Genomic DNA, 16819 nt, shown 5'->3' on the forward strand with positions numbered 1-16819 from the left:
CATGTATTTTAGCAATGCTGTGGAAGGAATTATAATGTATTTAATTGTTCCTTGTGCAGTGGAGAGTGGCACACCCGCTCTGCTGTACCAAATGATTGTTCAGTCTTGCCACCACTGCTGCCTCTTCACCTTCTTCAGATATTTTTATGTAAAGAGCATAAAAGCAAGTAGCTTATGTCTTGTGTCTTGGTGAAGTATTGCTTCTAATAAAGATTTTACCATTGACCTGGGTTTCATACTTAACCAACATAAAAAAAGAGCTCTATCTTCTCTACTCTACAAGAATTAGTGCTTGAAAAAACAATAATCCCAAATGTTTTTCATTGCTATCAGTAATTACGTTTGGACAAGAAAATAAAGTGAGCCGGGAACTGTGGTCTGGCCTTGAGACTACATGGCACAGCACAGCTCACTATCATCAGCTGAAACCACTGAAACAAGATGGCAGTACCCAAACTCTCTTTTGTGAGAGGTCTTTGGCCCAGGTGATTCTCCAGACCTTTCCCAGCTGCTATCTGGGAGAGTACTAACCTTCACACACTAAAATTGCCGCTAAGCTGTACTAACAACAGAAAAATATGGACAGTACTTACACAGTGCTCAAGCTCATGCCCTGCCTTCATTGCACAAGCACAAGTTACGGGCAGCTGAATAGCTAACTAGTTAATATCATACCTAAAAATGGAAATTTCTCTGGTAGGCTCAGCATGCAGACAGAACAAGGCTTTTCCTTCTTGTTAGCAGTACTCTCAGTGTAATGGCCATCTGTCTTCAGCTGTCCTGGCACAGATGTTATCACTGTAACAGTAACAGACCTCTCAGCATTGTGAAAATACAGAGATTTTTTCAACAGAGAAGACCGAGTTTTGTTACTAAGTACAACCTTTGGTTTACATCTCTACAGCTTTCTAGGGAGGCAGTTCTGTAAATTGTGTCATGCTTACAGACACTCCAGATGTTATGTACCCAGAACTGTTCCTTTATCAGCACAGACAGGGGTGATAATATGGTAGTCTCTGCTTGCAGTCTTGGAGGCATTGGGAAACTTTCAACCCTGGGAAGCAGCAGAAGCAGAAAACTGTGCTGATAATCCTAACAGCTGTGTCACTCATGCAGCTGCCCTCTCTGTGCTTGTGTTCATTACCTTCTGTCCCAAATGAAGGGCTCCTCCTCACCTAGCAGGATTGCAATGCCAAGCAGTGATGATGCAGGTAATTAATGGATGGATGCTCCTTTCTCTGTAGTTATGTAAGAGGCAGAACCTGATTAAACTTTGTAGTCAGATAAGACTAGTAAAAGGAAGCAGGTTAAGCATATCAGTCAGATAGATTCTGTCAGGCCACAAAGTGCAGCTTTCCCAGTCTTCTAAGCATGACACTGACAAGCATAGTACTATACTTACCTGAAATCCTCAGTATCTCTCCAGTACACAACATGTATCCAGTACACAACATTAATCCTCCTGAGGTACATCTACACGAGTAAATGAAATATGCTGGTTTTGGTTCTAAACGATCACTGAACACTCCTTGTGCACACTATCAAACTCACTTTTTACCAAAACAGAGTTGCTGCATGCTCACTTCCAGAGTCTAATACTTGGCATGGGTGAACTGCGTTAGGGCTATTTTAATGATACCACTGCAGATAGTAAAGATGCAGCATACAGGCACATTCTCTGCCACTAATTTACTACCACTGAGATAATTGTAACATCTTTCAGCAGATGATCAATTTCACTGTTTTCTGACAACTCATGTTCTAAGGTCATATTCAAAAGGGAACATCTGATCTCATTTCTCCTGCAATAGTAAATACTGGTTTAACACCATTATTCTGGATTGACAGTCATTAAAAATGTGAGTGAGATTAAAGACATAAAGGAGGTGATGGGATTGAAAAAAGATAAAAGATGGTCTTTTCCCATCAGTTTAAGTGCAAATACAGTGGTAGCTGGAATTCTGTGCAAGATTCTGTGCCAAGGTGAGCACATGGCAAACCAGCACTGTGCTGTGTCTGAGGCCCTCCTAGAGAGGGCTGTAACACAGTTTATATAACCATGGGATTCTCTGTAACAGCAGCTCTACAAGGTTTGCATAAAGATATTCTGAAATACCTGCCTCAGCACAATCTTCCTGTCTATCTTCTGTGCTGGGACATCTGGGATGCGTAATAATATCTTTCAAGGCAACTTCCACTGTCCTGTAAATCTGGGGTTTTTAGGGCCCCTTTGCTTCATCCTGAGTTTTATGTGTGTTATCAAGGGCTGGAGCAGAGAATGAAGCAAAGGCATAAATTTTGAATTATAGTTTATTTTATTTATAATTTTGTCTTTTTCTATTAGCATAGTTCACTTTTCATAGGAACAAAAGAGATCCATAAATCTGTTTAATGGGAAAGAAATTTGTTTCTTTTGGCTTCTGGGCATGTGTTCAAAGCTGGCCCCACTGAGTGCCTGAAGTCTGTGATTATCTAGGTGATGATGCTGCACTTCCAGCTGGTTCATCTGTCTGTACAGGGCTCAGACATTTGTAGGGTGTAAGGTTTTCACCCTCACATTTCAGCATATGTTCAGTCACTTGATGGCTGATTATAGCTGAGCAAATAGTTTATAATGAATAACTTACTCAACTCATTAAACTTGATTTTTTCTTGTGGAATATCCTCCCAAAGGCTGGGATTTCTTCAAATGTGTTTCTGAATCGGAATGATTTAACCAGTTTCTTTTAACAGTGTGGGTAGATTCAGAACAGTGCTTTGAATGAATTCACTATTCAAGGACTGTTGATTAGTTAATTGCTCAAATAAATTGTGCACTATTGTCTCTGCTCCCTGCCTGTTTAGATGCTTGTGTAAGTCTTACTGACTTAAGAGAGTCGTTCTGGAATCAGTGCCACAGAAGCTTCATCTTCAGGGTATCCTGCTTTAGCACAAAGACAGCTGTTGGCCTGTTCTTTTGGTTGTTCTTTATAGTCAAGCCTTTGTCAGCACAGAGAAATGCATAAAGGCATCTTCATGCCTTGTTATTTTGCAATCAGTAATTATCTTAAGAATATCATAGTTAGTTACAATATCATAGTAGTTAATATCGAACTACTCTAAAAATATTTTAAGAAGGAAAGAAATGTAATAAGAAGACAAAATTTCCACATAACTTCAGTAATCCGATCTAATCTTAATAAAACAAGAATATTTAACAGCTCCATCTGCTGAGTACGTTAACTGAAATGGCAGGAAGAAAATCCTCAAATTTCTTTCTGAGAGGCTAGGGTTCTTCAGATTAATAAATTTTTTTGAGGATAGTAGGCATTGTGCCAACAATATTACAAATCAGAATCTAGTGATGATTAAATTAGGAAGTTGGTCCAGGAGATTTGTGGAAGACAAACAAATTAAATCAGTGAGAAGCTGCATTTGCTCTGGTAAGAGGGGACTGCTATGTGTGGGAGCCAAAACAATGGATTGGGTTCTGCCAGCAAATGCAGAAAAGCTGAAGTGGTTCTACCAGCTAATTATTTTTTCACGTGAATAATCAGTCCAAAAGCCAAGAATTGTGTACAAATATATTGATTTTATGGGAAATTAATATCTCTGTAATTTATAGATATGTTTTTCTAAAATTATTCACAATATTTTATGAAATCACAGTATTTTGCCCACTAGAATATAAGAGTAAAGCAGTTGATCCCAGTAAGGAGTGTTTTACTTAAATGATAAAACATTAACTGCCCTTTTTGGGATTTTTTTGTAATATAATGAATAATACATTGTATTGTGAAAGGCATTCATTCAGACAAAAGAGAAGCACTGATATGAATTAGCCTTACATGTTATCTGTAACAGACCTGCTACCACAATGGTTTAAAAACAGAGAAGTATTAAGGTAGTTGAGAATTATAGGATTGGAAGAAAGTGACTCTGCTTTGAATGATAGTATTCAATTAAAATTCTTGAGTAAAGCTGGCTATGCTGGACAGGCCTGTGTCCTTTACTATAGTCAAGCCTGTAGTGATGGCTGTTTAAAGGTATTTTTTTATTCCAGACCTTCCATACTGAGATTTGGGGTTCTAATGCACACTGAAATCCTAGAAAACAAATAGAGATATGATCATGGGCCTTTTTGGCACCTAAACTGCTGAGGAAAATAAAGTCAAAAAGGCTCACAAAGATTTTTTTAAGAGAGTTTACGATTACATGGTTTTCTCCCTTTTACAAATTTCCATTGGCACCTGTAGTCAGATGGAATATGACTGGTTTCCAGTCCCTTTTTATACTGTACAATGAAACTGAAAGACTGCATGAAGTTGTGTCCTTTCTTGCCTGTGTCCTGGTAGAGTTGCAGCGGGGAGGTGACTCAGCTCTCGTTTCATTTTTGAGTTTCTTACAAGTGAAGTTGTTGCCAGTTATGTAGTTGTTCACTGGTTGTTTTTCTTGTCCTCTGTCTCCCATGTACTGATATGAGACACCATGTCTTGGCAATTTCTCTTGGGATTGCTGCACAGACTCCAGCCAAGTGTGGAGTGCTGAACGTGATGCATGTTCCTCCCTGATCAGACTCCCTGAGGCTGCATCTCTCAGAGAGAATGGGGATGACGTTTAAAAATGTGAGGGAATCAAAAAATTTTCTCGAGTTAATAAATGAACATGTCTTGTTGAGACTGGAAGTAGGACTTAGCTGATCTTCCTACTTTCTTCATTTGCTTAAAGGTTTAGTGAGCATCATGGCAAGTTTCTGCCCTTTATCATACAGTGTTTCAGGTTTGGCACACTCACATGGTAGAAGGTGCAAGTGAACACAGGAGCTTACAAATCCAGTGTCCCTTTCAGTGCTATCACCTTACCTTTTTTTGATGATTTTATCTCAGAAAATAGACATCTTGCACCAGACAGCATCTTGCAACCCTTCTCTTCAGAGCTAAGTAAATTTGAAGTATTTTAAATAAGCATTAGGATTGTTAAACTTTGTTCAGTGCCCCTTGACTTCAGTTAAATATGTCCCAAAGACACTTGTTTCAGTATTAAGCTCTGAACTCCACCAGTTGGGACTTGAATGCCTACAAACTGCAAAAAATGTGTGTTAAAAGTTCCTGTAGAGTTGCTCCACGATTGTTTTCCTAATTTTTGCAGTGTGGTTGTGACCTCACAGCTCATTTATTCCTCAAAAGCAATGAGGCAGAAGCATATGGGTGCTGCCACCAACCCTTCCTTACAGATCTTGGCTTCTCTGCAGGTGAGCAGCTGATAGACAATCTTCTCTAGCAGACAAAGGCAAAGTGGTCATTTAACTAAACCAATGAGGTCCCTCATCATCTGAGAAACATGAAATATGAGAAAAGAAGAACTGAAGGATATTTTGTGATTCTTACATTTTTCCATCTTTGTTTTTATGTTTTAATCACACATTTTAATCTGAGCTTGAGAAAAATGCCTCGATGGAAAGGTTTTCATAGGCTTTTGTTCAGGCTCTTTTTGGAAGGGTTCTAAGGAGTTAAGCTGGATTTTTAAAGCTGGCTTCTGCTCTGTAATTGCTTGTTAAAACCTTGTTTTTCAGCTAGTGACCTTTGCATCGGTGACATTGCATGCGCAGCATTAACAAGAATTAATAAAGAAAACTTCTATTTTTAGGAGTGGAAAGTTGCCAAAATTCAGATTATTTAGACATCTCATGCATTTTTTTCATAGAAATGATTAGTAACTTTTCTTCTACAGAACAGTCAACAAATTCAAAACTTCTGCATACAAAAGTGCACTGATTGGATGTGTATTCAAACCTCATTCATTTGTAGCAACATCAAAAATTATTTTTTCCAATTATGGGTACAGAAGTTGCACCCCACAAAGCAATAAAGAAAGGAAGAGTGAAATTACTGCTCTGTAACAGAACAAAACAAAGCAAAGAAAGCCCCCCCCCCTTAATCTTCTAGTGAATGTTCTGCTTGAATATATAATAATTTTGTCCTTCCACTAGGTTGTAGAAGTTACTGCTGGCTATAAATATGGGGTGAGGGGGTGTGCATATTCATTCCTAATTCCACGTTTTCTGCTCAGTAGTTTCACTCATTCAAGCTCTTTGGATCAAGAATAAACAAGAATAGACCAGAAAACAGATGACATGTCAGGGTAAAAGTAGGAGCCTCCAAACAAGAGCAGGATGAGCACAGTCCTGGCTGCCTCTAAAGTAGTCTCAAACAGGGCTTTTGTGGTGGTGCCATGTTGGAGGATCCGCCTCCTAATTGGTGTGTCTCCAAACCTGGCTGAAGTGGCAATGCAGAAAAGACTGCTCATGAAGAACCAGTCTTTTGGTGGCTGAAGCCTGTATTTCCTCTTCTAGACCCATCACTTTCTGTCTTCAAATAAGCTGGGCCCTGACCCAAAAAACCAGGATTGAACCATTAAGCAGATGAACAGATTCCTCTTTAATATTAAAGTGGGGATGCCAACATAGAGGGGACCTTTGCACAGCAGTACATACTGAAATTGCATTCACTTACACTAGTGAGGCCAGCTGTATCTGACAGACTCATTCTTCTCAACTTCAGATTCTATCAGGCTACATTTTATTAAGCTTACCCAAGTTGTGTGGTTAACCTTTATTTTTTAATGAAAAAGCATCATTAGGCCAAGATCTGAATAAGTTTTGGATATCTACCTATTTTGTCTCTTCCAGCATGGCCCTGAAACCTTGTGTGTTACCAGGTCTGCTATGAACCAGTACATATCCTAAGTCTAGTCTGTTATAGAATTCACAGTGTCCAGCTGGGAAGAATAGAGCAGAAATGCTTTTCATCTTGTCTTTCTGTTCATAACATAATGTTTATTTTTCCTTAAGAGACAACAAACAGAAGAAAACCCTACCAAATGCAAAACTTACCAAAAAAAACTTCAAACACAAGCAAAATAAAAATCAACAAAATATTAAATCTTTGGGGGGGGGTTGCTATGGATGCCACTATAAGTGAACTGTCAGGAGAAGTTCTGTTTTTGTGTGGTGCAGCCTTCATGATGATGGCTTTGTCTCAATTAATTGTTTACTTAAGAGAAAAACGTCTTTAGATTTTGGTACTGTGGGCAAGTTGTCTATAAAAGCTACTAAAGAATACGAGGCACAAATGTCCCAAAAAGGAGATAAAAAGACTTACTTTCTTCTGCTATTTAAAGTGTTCCTGACTCTGAAACATATTTCTCTAGGGCCAATGAAATTAGAAAAATGTAAATGTTGTACAAAAAGAGGATCAGACCAATAAACTATCTGTGTCTGCTCCTATTAGGACATTAATTAATGGAATTCAGTGAAGGACTGGCTGTTGCCCATGTGAAGTGTTTGTTTAAACTTTTTTTGTAAAATCCTGACCATCTGAAAGATGGAGGAGCACTAGGAAATACTGCCAGCCCTGGACCAGACCCATCCAAATAATTAACATCAAAGCTTGGTATTTGCATCATGCTTGATGACTTCAGGGCTTCTTAAGCAAACCACTGCTCCAACTATAGAAGCAGCAAGTAAGGGTTTGTTTACAAGCCTAAGTACTCATTTAATTAACTTACTTAGATAAATTTAGGTTGTCAGTCTGTACCACTGCAAGGTCTGTTGTAAGGCTCAGTCTTCTGAATTGGATACGTGTCAGTCATGTTGAATGATAGCAGTAGTGGAGTGAAAGCTGTGCCCAGATGGACTCTGGGGGCTTTGAAAATGAAACAAAACTCTTTGTAAAGGCAGAGGCAGCGAGAAAGTTGATCCTTTTACCTCATGGCTTGGCTCCAGTTATTCTCCAGCAAGCCTAAATGGATCCAGCAAGCCAGTCTGGATCTTTCCAGAGAGCACTACATGGGGACTCCAAGCAAAAAGAGAAAACATTCTGGCCCAGGCCAATGACCATTGACAAAGACATGCCCAAGTCCTAGTGTAGCGCTTGTGTTGTTGACTCCGTCTGTCAGGGAAAATGACAGCTTTAGATGGATAACTCTTGTAAGCCTTAGCACATACTGCTACAATGCTGGAAACATTAGAAGCTATCAAATCAGCCTTCCTCTGACCTTGCATTGTGTTCATTTGAACAGAGATGTAATGCGTAAATTGATGAACAAATTACTTAAAACATGAAGCAGAATGGAAGGGTTGTCAGGAAGGAACACCATAAAGTTTCTATATGACTTATATGAAACTGGCAAGAAAATGTTTTGCAGGTCTTCATTTAATTGACAGTTAAGGATTTGGAATAAAATACATAGAGTTTAATGATAGTTTTTTCCCTTATGATACAAGTTGCAGAGAAGTGAGATCGTGGGGTGGGTGACCTCATGTTAAATACTTTGATAGTTACTGGTTACAACTGAGACATTTATGACACCATCTCTGACATGTAAAATGTTTTTCTTCAAGTACACTTGTGAAGAAAAGTGCTTAGAAAGGTATTATCATATTTGTTTTATGTTACTGCAATGTTAATTTAAATAATGTAATTTATGATGGGAGAAAAATATGTGAGAGATTTCTGTATGACTATTCTGAAACCATTTGTTTTTTCCAGATTTAATTGTGGGTGCATTTGGAGCTGGAAAAGCAGTTGTTTACAGGTATGTGGCAAATACAATGTATTTGATATTTTACAGCTTTGGTAGGAGATACTAAAATTAAAAAATGTCATATTCCTGTTTCCCTGTTGCACTGTGCAAAAAATGGTCATTAGAGATAATAAATTAAACATCTTGTGAGAAACAAATGCTTTTTCTCCCATGCTCAAAACCTGTAATTTTCAATTAAAATTTCCATGCTTAGGCTTATTTCAAGCAGTTTCTGGAATGTTTGACTCTTTAATTAATTTTAAATAAGAAATTTAAAAGGCGTGGCATTGAAAATTATTTTCTTTCCTGAGGAATGGTGCTAGTAAGAAATATTAAAGTGGCCAATCTTCACAGATTGTGTATGTTAAGACATGAACCATTTACTGAAAATAAAGACTGCTACTTTTAGCCTCAATTTAAAAAAAATGCACAAGATCCCATTTTATAAAACAAAAAGTTATTGCTGACTATGGTGTTTCACTAAATGCACCTTTTGATTAGATGTAAAATTTAAAACCACCAAATACACAAACATTTACATAAAATACATGGCTGGACTGAGACTGCTAATGCTGTCTCAGTCCAGCCATGCTGACAGCTCTTTTCATTTAAGTATTCACCATCCATTGCTACAACAATGTAGTCACATTTCTGATTCCTGTCTGGGTTCTTGTTGTCTGTATTCCCAACAGCACCTGACTGAGAAAAGGCATGTTGTACTTCCCAACTGAATGTTTGTGACAGCATAAGACTTTTATAAAGCAGGAATGTAAGCTCAACTCATCCAACACTGTTGGTGCAGTGAGCAGACCCGAATTTCCTACTGCACTATGTAAGAATCATGCAAATACTTTACAATGCTATGAGTGACCGCACAGGATGAAACACTGAAGAATTAGATCCACTCTGTATTTCCAATAACAATAAAACGTGTTCTATTTAATTTAGGGAAGTGAATAGCAGGAGACCATTTCCTGTCTAGAATGTATCAAATATGCAAGTTGAAATAGAATTTTATTACTGAAATTTTCTAGGCAAAAAAAGGTTTTCCCTGTTGCACAAAAGCGAAGAGAGTAATTTTATTTTTTAATGTCTTGCTGAAGTAATACAAAGAAGTAATTGTAAAAGCTCACATGTGGATTAAAATATCAGGAAAGTTAAAAAAAATGGGATTAAATAACTTACTGTAAATAGTATTGCTGTCTTAAAACAGAATCTGGGCACATACTTGTTATTATTTGTCTTCTAAACTGTTTGCAGTAATAGATTATCTCATCACTTAATAACAGCTTCAGAGGGATGGTTTCCGTCACCAAAACTATATATTCATGTATTCAGCACAATTTACTGATGATTATTCCTGGTTTACAAAGTCAGTTGTCTGTCTTGAGAAATGTCAGACAGAGTTTACTTCATTATTGGCCCAAGAAAGTCTATACCAACTTCTACTTTAACCAAATCATGTTTATTTTTTTAAGAGTCTTAAAACAGACATAGTAAGTCTGAATGTATCATTATTAATGGAGACAGTACAAAAGAAGTCTGCAAGATGCCCAGAAGACTGCTGTAAAACCCAAAAAGGCAAGCTCTGTCCCTTCGAGAAAACTCAATGTGATGAAATGTGTCTGCTGTGCCTCAGTCCTGGGACACATCTATTGCTTAACCAGAGGATATTGTTTCCGTGATGTGTTAATGTAATTTTTTTTGTGAATCTCAGAAGGATTCTGGTGGAAAAAGAAAAAAAGATTCTTTTGGCTATGAGCAGCATTATAAAATTGTGTTCTCCCAAGTAACCCTACATGTCTGGCTTCTTTGCAGCCAACTCAGTTATTTCTCTGCTGAAGCTTAGGTACTAAATGTGCTCCTTCTGAATGTGGTGAACCTTATTTCTCTCCCTCAGAGCCAGACCTGTTGTGACAGTGAATGCTCATCTTATTCTGAACCCCATGATTGTGAATCCAGACAATAAAACCTGTCAGCTCCCCAGCTCTCAGCTTTTGGTAGCCTGGTAAGTCCATGATTACTCCATATCCTCTTTCTCAAATAACTTCCTCTTCCATAATTTTATTGCCACTCTTTGTTGAACATGTTCAAAGTAAAAAATATTGAAACATGCTCTGAGCACAACAATACCTCCCTATATTGAAATCTTTTTGATATTTTCCAGTACTTAGCAGATTGTCTAACTAACTGGTAGCTAAAAGTTGAGAGTCCTTTGATACACTGAGTCTCCTTCTGCATAGGAGGATGTTCAGTGTCTGCTAGGGGCAAGCTGCAAAGTTATATGTAATGTTTAGATGAATGAAATATGAAACAGCTAAACCAGACAAAACACATAAACAGTCATCTGTTTGTTGACAAAATGTAACAGTGAAAGTGATGCAGACCTGGTGGACCCACCATTTTCTGTTGGAAAAGGACAGATCTTAGTCCTTTCTAGAAGAGAGAAGGTATCTGGCTGGCCATCCTGAGAGAAGCTCACAGGATGTTGTTTCTGGCTGTCTTTGGTCAGAGGAAAGGTTTTTTTAGCACATCACACAGGACAATATTTCAGTCATCCCTAAAAGAGAAACCCTTAACCACAGTAGCATTTAACTGTGAACAGAAAAAAAAAACCCAACCCTAGTATAGAAAACATTGGAGCTAATTAAAACAATTTAACATCAGTTACAAGTACAAAATGCTTGCAGGACATTTGGAAGCCATCTAATAGCATGTGACATTACATAAAGGCACGTTTACTGCTCTAGAAAAAGGTGACTTTGAAAGGACCCCAGGAACAGTTGACAAAAGAGGCTATTACAAATACATAAGATACAGTTTAAAAGTGGAAATCATAGCAAATGAGGAAACTAAAATCAAAACAGAGCATAAACACGTGCAAGTTGAATATAAAATAGTAGTAAGTCTTGCCAGAGAGACTATGAGCAACAGATTTCCAAGATGTAAAAACATTAGAAGCAGGAAACCTGCCAGGACATGGACTGAACAAAAACAATAATAAGGTGTAAAGGAGGACTCCAGAAGATAACATGAATACAGAAATTTTGCACTACTTTTAGACCAAAGATGGTCACAAGATTTCCTCACATAGGAGACATTCTTTATAGGAGACGAGTCCTAAAAACCATCTCAAATATAAGATTCAGCAGAAGAATTTAAGAATTAATTGATAAATATGAACTGTAAAACATCATAATGAGAAACAGTTAGTTTAAGAACCATGGAGGCTCTGATAAATTCTGATACACTTATAGAAATAAATATGTGGGCTTCCAAAGCATCTGGGATGAGGTTGTCAAGAGATTTTCGGTCTTGCACTGTTCTTTTACACTTTATGGGGTTTGTTTTTTATCACATTCCTCATTTCTACATCCAGTGTAGAAAATTGCCCATCTACAGAGAAATGTGCAAGGCACTTGGTGGAACTATGCAATCCCGGAACTTTACAAAGCTTTGGTCTTTCTGGATTTTTTTGATTCAAATTTCTTTTGTTTTAACAGTTGATGTAAAAAAAAATTAGAAATATAGACACTTGGCTGAAGCATGTTCATTGATCCAAATTATGTTGATTCACAACTCCAAATTTTAAGAATTTTAAGAAATGCTTAATGTCATAATGGAAAATATTTTGGAACTGTAGCAGTTAAGAACAGGTATTGAAAGAAGAAAGGTGGGGCTTTTTGCTCAAGAGGAAAAAAAATCTCTCTTAAAAAATACTCTTGCTCTGAGATGTTGTTTAGAAAAGGAAGAAATGCATACTCCTTTAACATATATTTTTGTGTTTCTTTTCATTTCTCCACTACAATAAGCCGGAAGAAGCTTGGCTCATATCTACAAGAGCTTTAATAGGAGCATAACTTAATTTCTGTCAGCTTTAGTCTAAAATATTGTTCCCTAAAGGTTTAGTTCATGTTATGAAATGACTGAAGAGCAGCTGCTATTTTCCACACTGTAATTTTTTTTCCTTAGTTGATATAAGCTTGTATTGTACATATGAAAACAATTAGTAGGGGAACTCCAACAGGCAGAGAATTCCTCCATCCCATGGGACAGATTTCTGTACCTCTTAGCCAGCTGTGCAACTTGTTTAAAACTCTACTGACTGACACTGCAAAATTAGAATGAAAGGAAACCTCCTACCAGAAAAGTTTCAGGAAGTGTGTGTGCATGAATAATGTGGATTATTGTATGTTTCCAAGTATTAGGAAAATATTATTTCTGCCATGATATAAATTGCAAAACTGAAGCAGCAGAGGGAACATGCACAAAAAGTCATTTTTATGCACAGCTCAAAGAGAATTGTCCTGAACTTCTAGAAACACATAATTCATTCTCTGCTGTGTGTGTAAAATGTGGCTGTTTCTGAGTTCCCAATACTAGCAAATCTATAACAACTTCTGCAACTTTGAAGGTATTAAAGAACATGGAAAAAGACTTTTTCCCCCTCAGTGTGAAAGATGCAAGTTGATATCTGTAAAAAGAGGTAAATAAAGATTTTAATTTTTCAAAACCTCTTTCCACATCATGTGATTTCTTACGTTCAAGATTGGGTTCTAGCTGTCAGGAGGTCTAATTTATTGGTATTTGTATTACCATTTGAGGTTTGATTATCCACTAGCTACCTCGTGTATTTTTTCTTAAATTTCGTCTACAGAAGTTTTTACTCTCACCTTTCACTAATTTAAGGTGAATATTGTTGATTCTGTTTTGTAGAGAAGCAGTAAGTCTGAAAAGTTTCCTGACTTACCGAAAGTTGTGTAGAAGTGTCAAATCATGATAAAAAATCAATTCGTACAATATATTTTGTATATATATATTTATATTTTTATATTTGTAAGCTAGTTTTTATTTGTAAGTGCTTTTCAGATTTGAATGTCTGGTTTGAGATGTGTCTTGTAGGCCATCCACCTTCTGTAAACCCACTAAAACCAGAACCAGAGTGCTTAAAATTTCTGATCTTCAAGTTCCTACTATAAAAAATACTTTGAAAAAAAATGTAGCTCATTTATCTCCAGATTTCTTACCATTAAAGCAGTAATAAAATATTCATGATCTTTAGTCAGCTAGATTCAGCAAATGAGACATTTCTACATATGCTTTAAAAAAGCTGAATACAAAATTCCTACCAATCCTTCCCTATTTCAACCTTTCCTAGCGGCATGGGTTCGACTATATTTCTACTTTTGCTCCTTTCTACTGCTAGTATTTTCTTTTTTCATTGACCTAATTTGAAAGAGAATGTGATTTGTGCCCTTTGGGTATGGACCTAGGGGTGACTGTTGAGATGAATTTGCGTGAGATTTTGCAAAGGCTGTTGGCCAGTCTGACTCCGTGGGTTGGATAGCAAAGCCATATGGCCAAGAGTCAGAAGATGGTTACCTCACTTTTCAGGGGCTAGTCAAAGGAGAGTAGGCAGGTGGTGTCAGTTGCTACTAACACAGCTGAGCTGCTGTACAGGAGGCCTCTGTGCCAAGTTTCAGCTTCAGTAGCTCCAGAGATATCCAAAGGGCAGTCACTTGATTTATCAAGCAGCCCTAGTGCTACTGCAGCCTGGCCACGTGGTGTAGCTTAGGCATGAGATGCCTTCAGCATTAAAACTATGTGTTAGTCACTGGATTAGTCTTTGCCATAACAAAATCTAAACGCAGGGCAAGTATTAGAGCATCATAACAGAGGTGTATTGACTTGCTTTGACATATTGTACTTCAAAAAGAAACTGCTTGTTTAAAGGTCGTTCATCAGTAGATGATAACAGCTTCTTCTCTTCTCTAGAGGTTTGTGACCCTGTGGGTTGGGTATCACACAGAATGGAAGGCCATAACATTAAAGTTTACACTGTGTTTCTGCTAAGGCATTAACAATTCATTCTATCCATCTACAAACCTGGGCGCTAAAGAATTTGTTAGTAATGACAAACGACAATCTGGTAGGATCTGCTAATGCCTTGCTTTTCACCTCCTGAAAAAAGTTTTCTATTTTTTTTCAGCTGCTAGAGAAACCAGACTAAAATGATTCCTTTCTGGTACTAAGTGCAGTCTTGAAAATATTATATATGGGTTACTAACTTTTCACCACTTCTGTTGATACTAGGTAATTTTATTAGGGTTAACTTTTGAAGAGACTGCTCCCATCTGTGCCAAGAATAGTTTTGAAGAAAGGAATATTTTCAAGCGTCTTGTTCTTGAAAAAATATTTGTGTCTACTTGAAGAATATAAAATTATTTTAAACAAACTGCTTTATTGCCCCAAGATTACCAGGGAAAACCAGTATGTTCAATTTTAAGGCTTTTCCTCTATTTTGTAACTACAGTCAAATACTATTCAAAGCGTAATCTCATAGTGATGACAGACACTGCAGAATAAATGGGATGTGGGGATCTCTTCAGAGAGGCAAGATTGTTAGCACATAAAAAGTTCATATGCTTTAGGGTGATGTGCTATTTCCCATTTGTTTCTTATTTGCTGAAGTTTTCTTCCTTTGGTTGTTTGGTTGATTGCTCATACAAGCAAGCTAAAAAACTCAGGTATTTTATTTCTTATTGTGCCTAGGAGTTACATATCAAATCTCTATAAATTCTTCTGTCGTCTTTTGTCGTCTGTCTTTCCCTCTGCTTTTCTTTTTCTTGACACTCATCCCTCAACATCCCTCAACATCTCTCCAGCATCTTCTTGTTGAAGTGATGAGTAAATCTAAATTCAACTATATTTGCAATTGAAATCTTTGATATCTTTAGCACTATTTCTGAACTAAATAATAAAATCACAAATGTGTGGCAAAATTCTGTTAAAACCATAGTTATTCCTCTTGGCCAAAGTATAGATTATCTACTCCAAATTTTTGCCTTTTTGCTCTGCCATTCCCTTTTTGACATACTCTGCCTGGAGTGGAATGAGTAAATCTTGACTCTTACAGTGATATTTAAGAGCATGACTTCAGTTATCAAATATGTATGATGAATTATTCTGTTCAATGCAGTAAATAAAGCATACACTGAAATTGTTCTGTTTAACAAGCATTCCAAGTTGCATTTTTGAACGGAACCTTTTTTAAAACATGATAGGGCAAAATTTATAAGATTCCTCCAAAGCAAGATAACTGAGTTTAATACAATGACAGCTCTTGAGTTTATATTTGAGGAAATACACTCTTACATTTTGACATGTGAGACTGGCCTGTGAAGAATGTCTGAATTGCATTTATGCAATTGCACAAGATTTGCTCATTTTTGTTGTTCTGTCCTTGGGTATTTGGAAATAACTGATTCTTCATGTATTAACTCGTAAATGTAAAGAAATAGTAATATGGATAAACTTACAATTTCTGCATGGACTGGAAAGTCATTTGAAGGCTACAGTTGAGCAGAGATTAATGGCATTATGCCATTCTTGTTCCTCAAGAAATAATTTCTTTTTCTTTTCCAAGAATTTTTTCATTAAGGTCATGAGAGTGACACATATCCCAGATGTGGCAGTTTCATTACATCTGTCAGAGGAAACAAATATGCAATTAGAATGTGATTACAGGTTGGTTTAATGGTTATGTTAGTGGTTTTGTATCCACTGCATGGGAACATTAGTATACAGTATACCAGTAGTGAGGAGATCAAGATCAGTGAATAAGGCAAATATTTTTATTGAACTCAAGCTGATTTTAATGCTGACCTACAATTTTTTGTCTGTGTATAAACTAAAACATTTTATGAACTCATGAAAATTTTCTTTAAGAATGATCGGTAACCAGAGACACTTGCAAGAATGTTTCACCTGAGCAATTTGGTTACATTACACGGGATTTCATTAGGTATTACGATATGCAGAACTAAGTCTATGTGGCAGATGGCAGCAGAAATCAAAAATCAAGAACATCTTTCCAGTGACAGTTTCTTGTTTTGCCACTTGTAAGGGAAGTACACTCTGCTAATTGCATCAGCAGACATAATTAATATTGTTTCTCATACCATCCAGAGTAATTTGTGATAACTTTCAAAATGCAATTCAGTTAAATATTTACAAAACTTGCTTACAAGATTCCTTACAAATTGAAACTTTTCTATAATCATTACTTTTTTAGTTTTTTAATGATTTTTTGTGTAAGTTAAAAGTTCTGATTGGAAGGTATCAGCCAATAAAACTAAAAGGCTTCTCCTATCAGTTGTGAGTATAACTGTAAATCTGTTGCCAGCCTTACACATAAATATTTTTTTATGGGAAAGGACTCCCTATGGCTGAGGTGACATTTGTATCATTATAGTTG

General features: G+C 36.9%; 1 protein-coding gene across 1 annotated transcript in view; it reads left to right on the forward strand.

Moving 5' to 3' along the window:
- Nucleotides 1–16819, forward strand: part of ITGA8 (integrin subunit alpha 8) — a 112171-nt gene that overhangs the window by 34466 nt on the left and 60886 nt on the right. The window contains exons 14-15 of the mRNA XM_066316781.1: nucleotides 8529–8574; nucleotides 10463–10570. Of these exons, the coding sequence (XP_066172878.1) occupies nucleotides 8529–8574; nucleotides 10463–10570 (154 nt within the window). The remainder of the gene's footprint in view (nucleotides 1–8528; nucleotides 8575–10462; nucleotides 10571–16819) is intronic.

The sequence above is a fragment of the Sylvia atricapilla genome, chromosome 1 (genome assembly GCF_009819655.1).
Source record: "Sylvia atricapilla isolate bSylAtr1 chromosome 1, bSylAtr1.pri, whole genome shotgun sequence".
Taxonomy (NCBI): Eukaryota; Metazoa; Chordata; class Aves; order Passeriformes; family Sylviidae; genus Sylvia; species Sylvia atricapilla.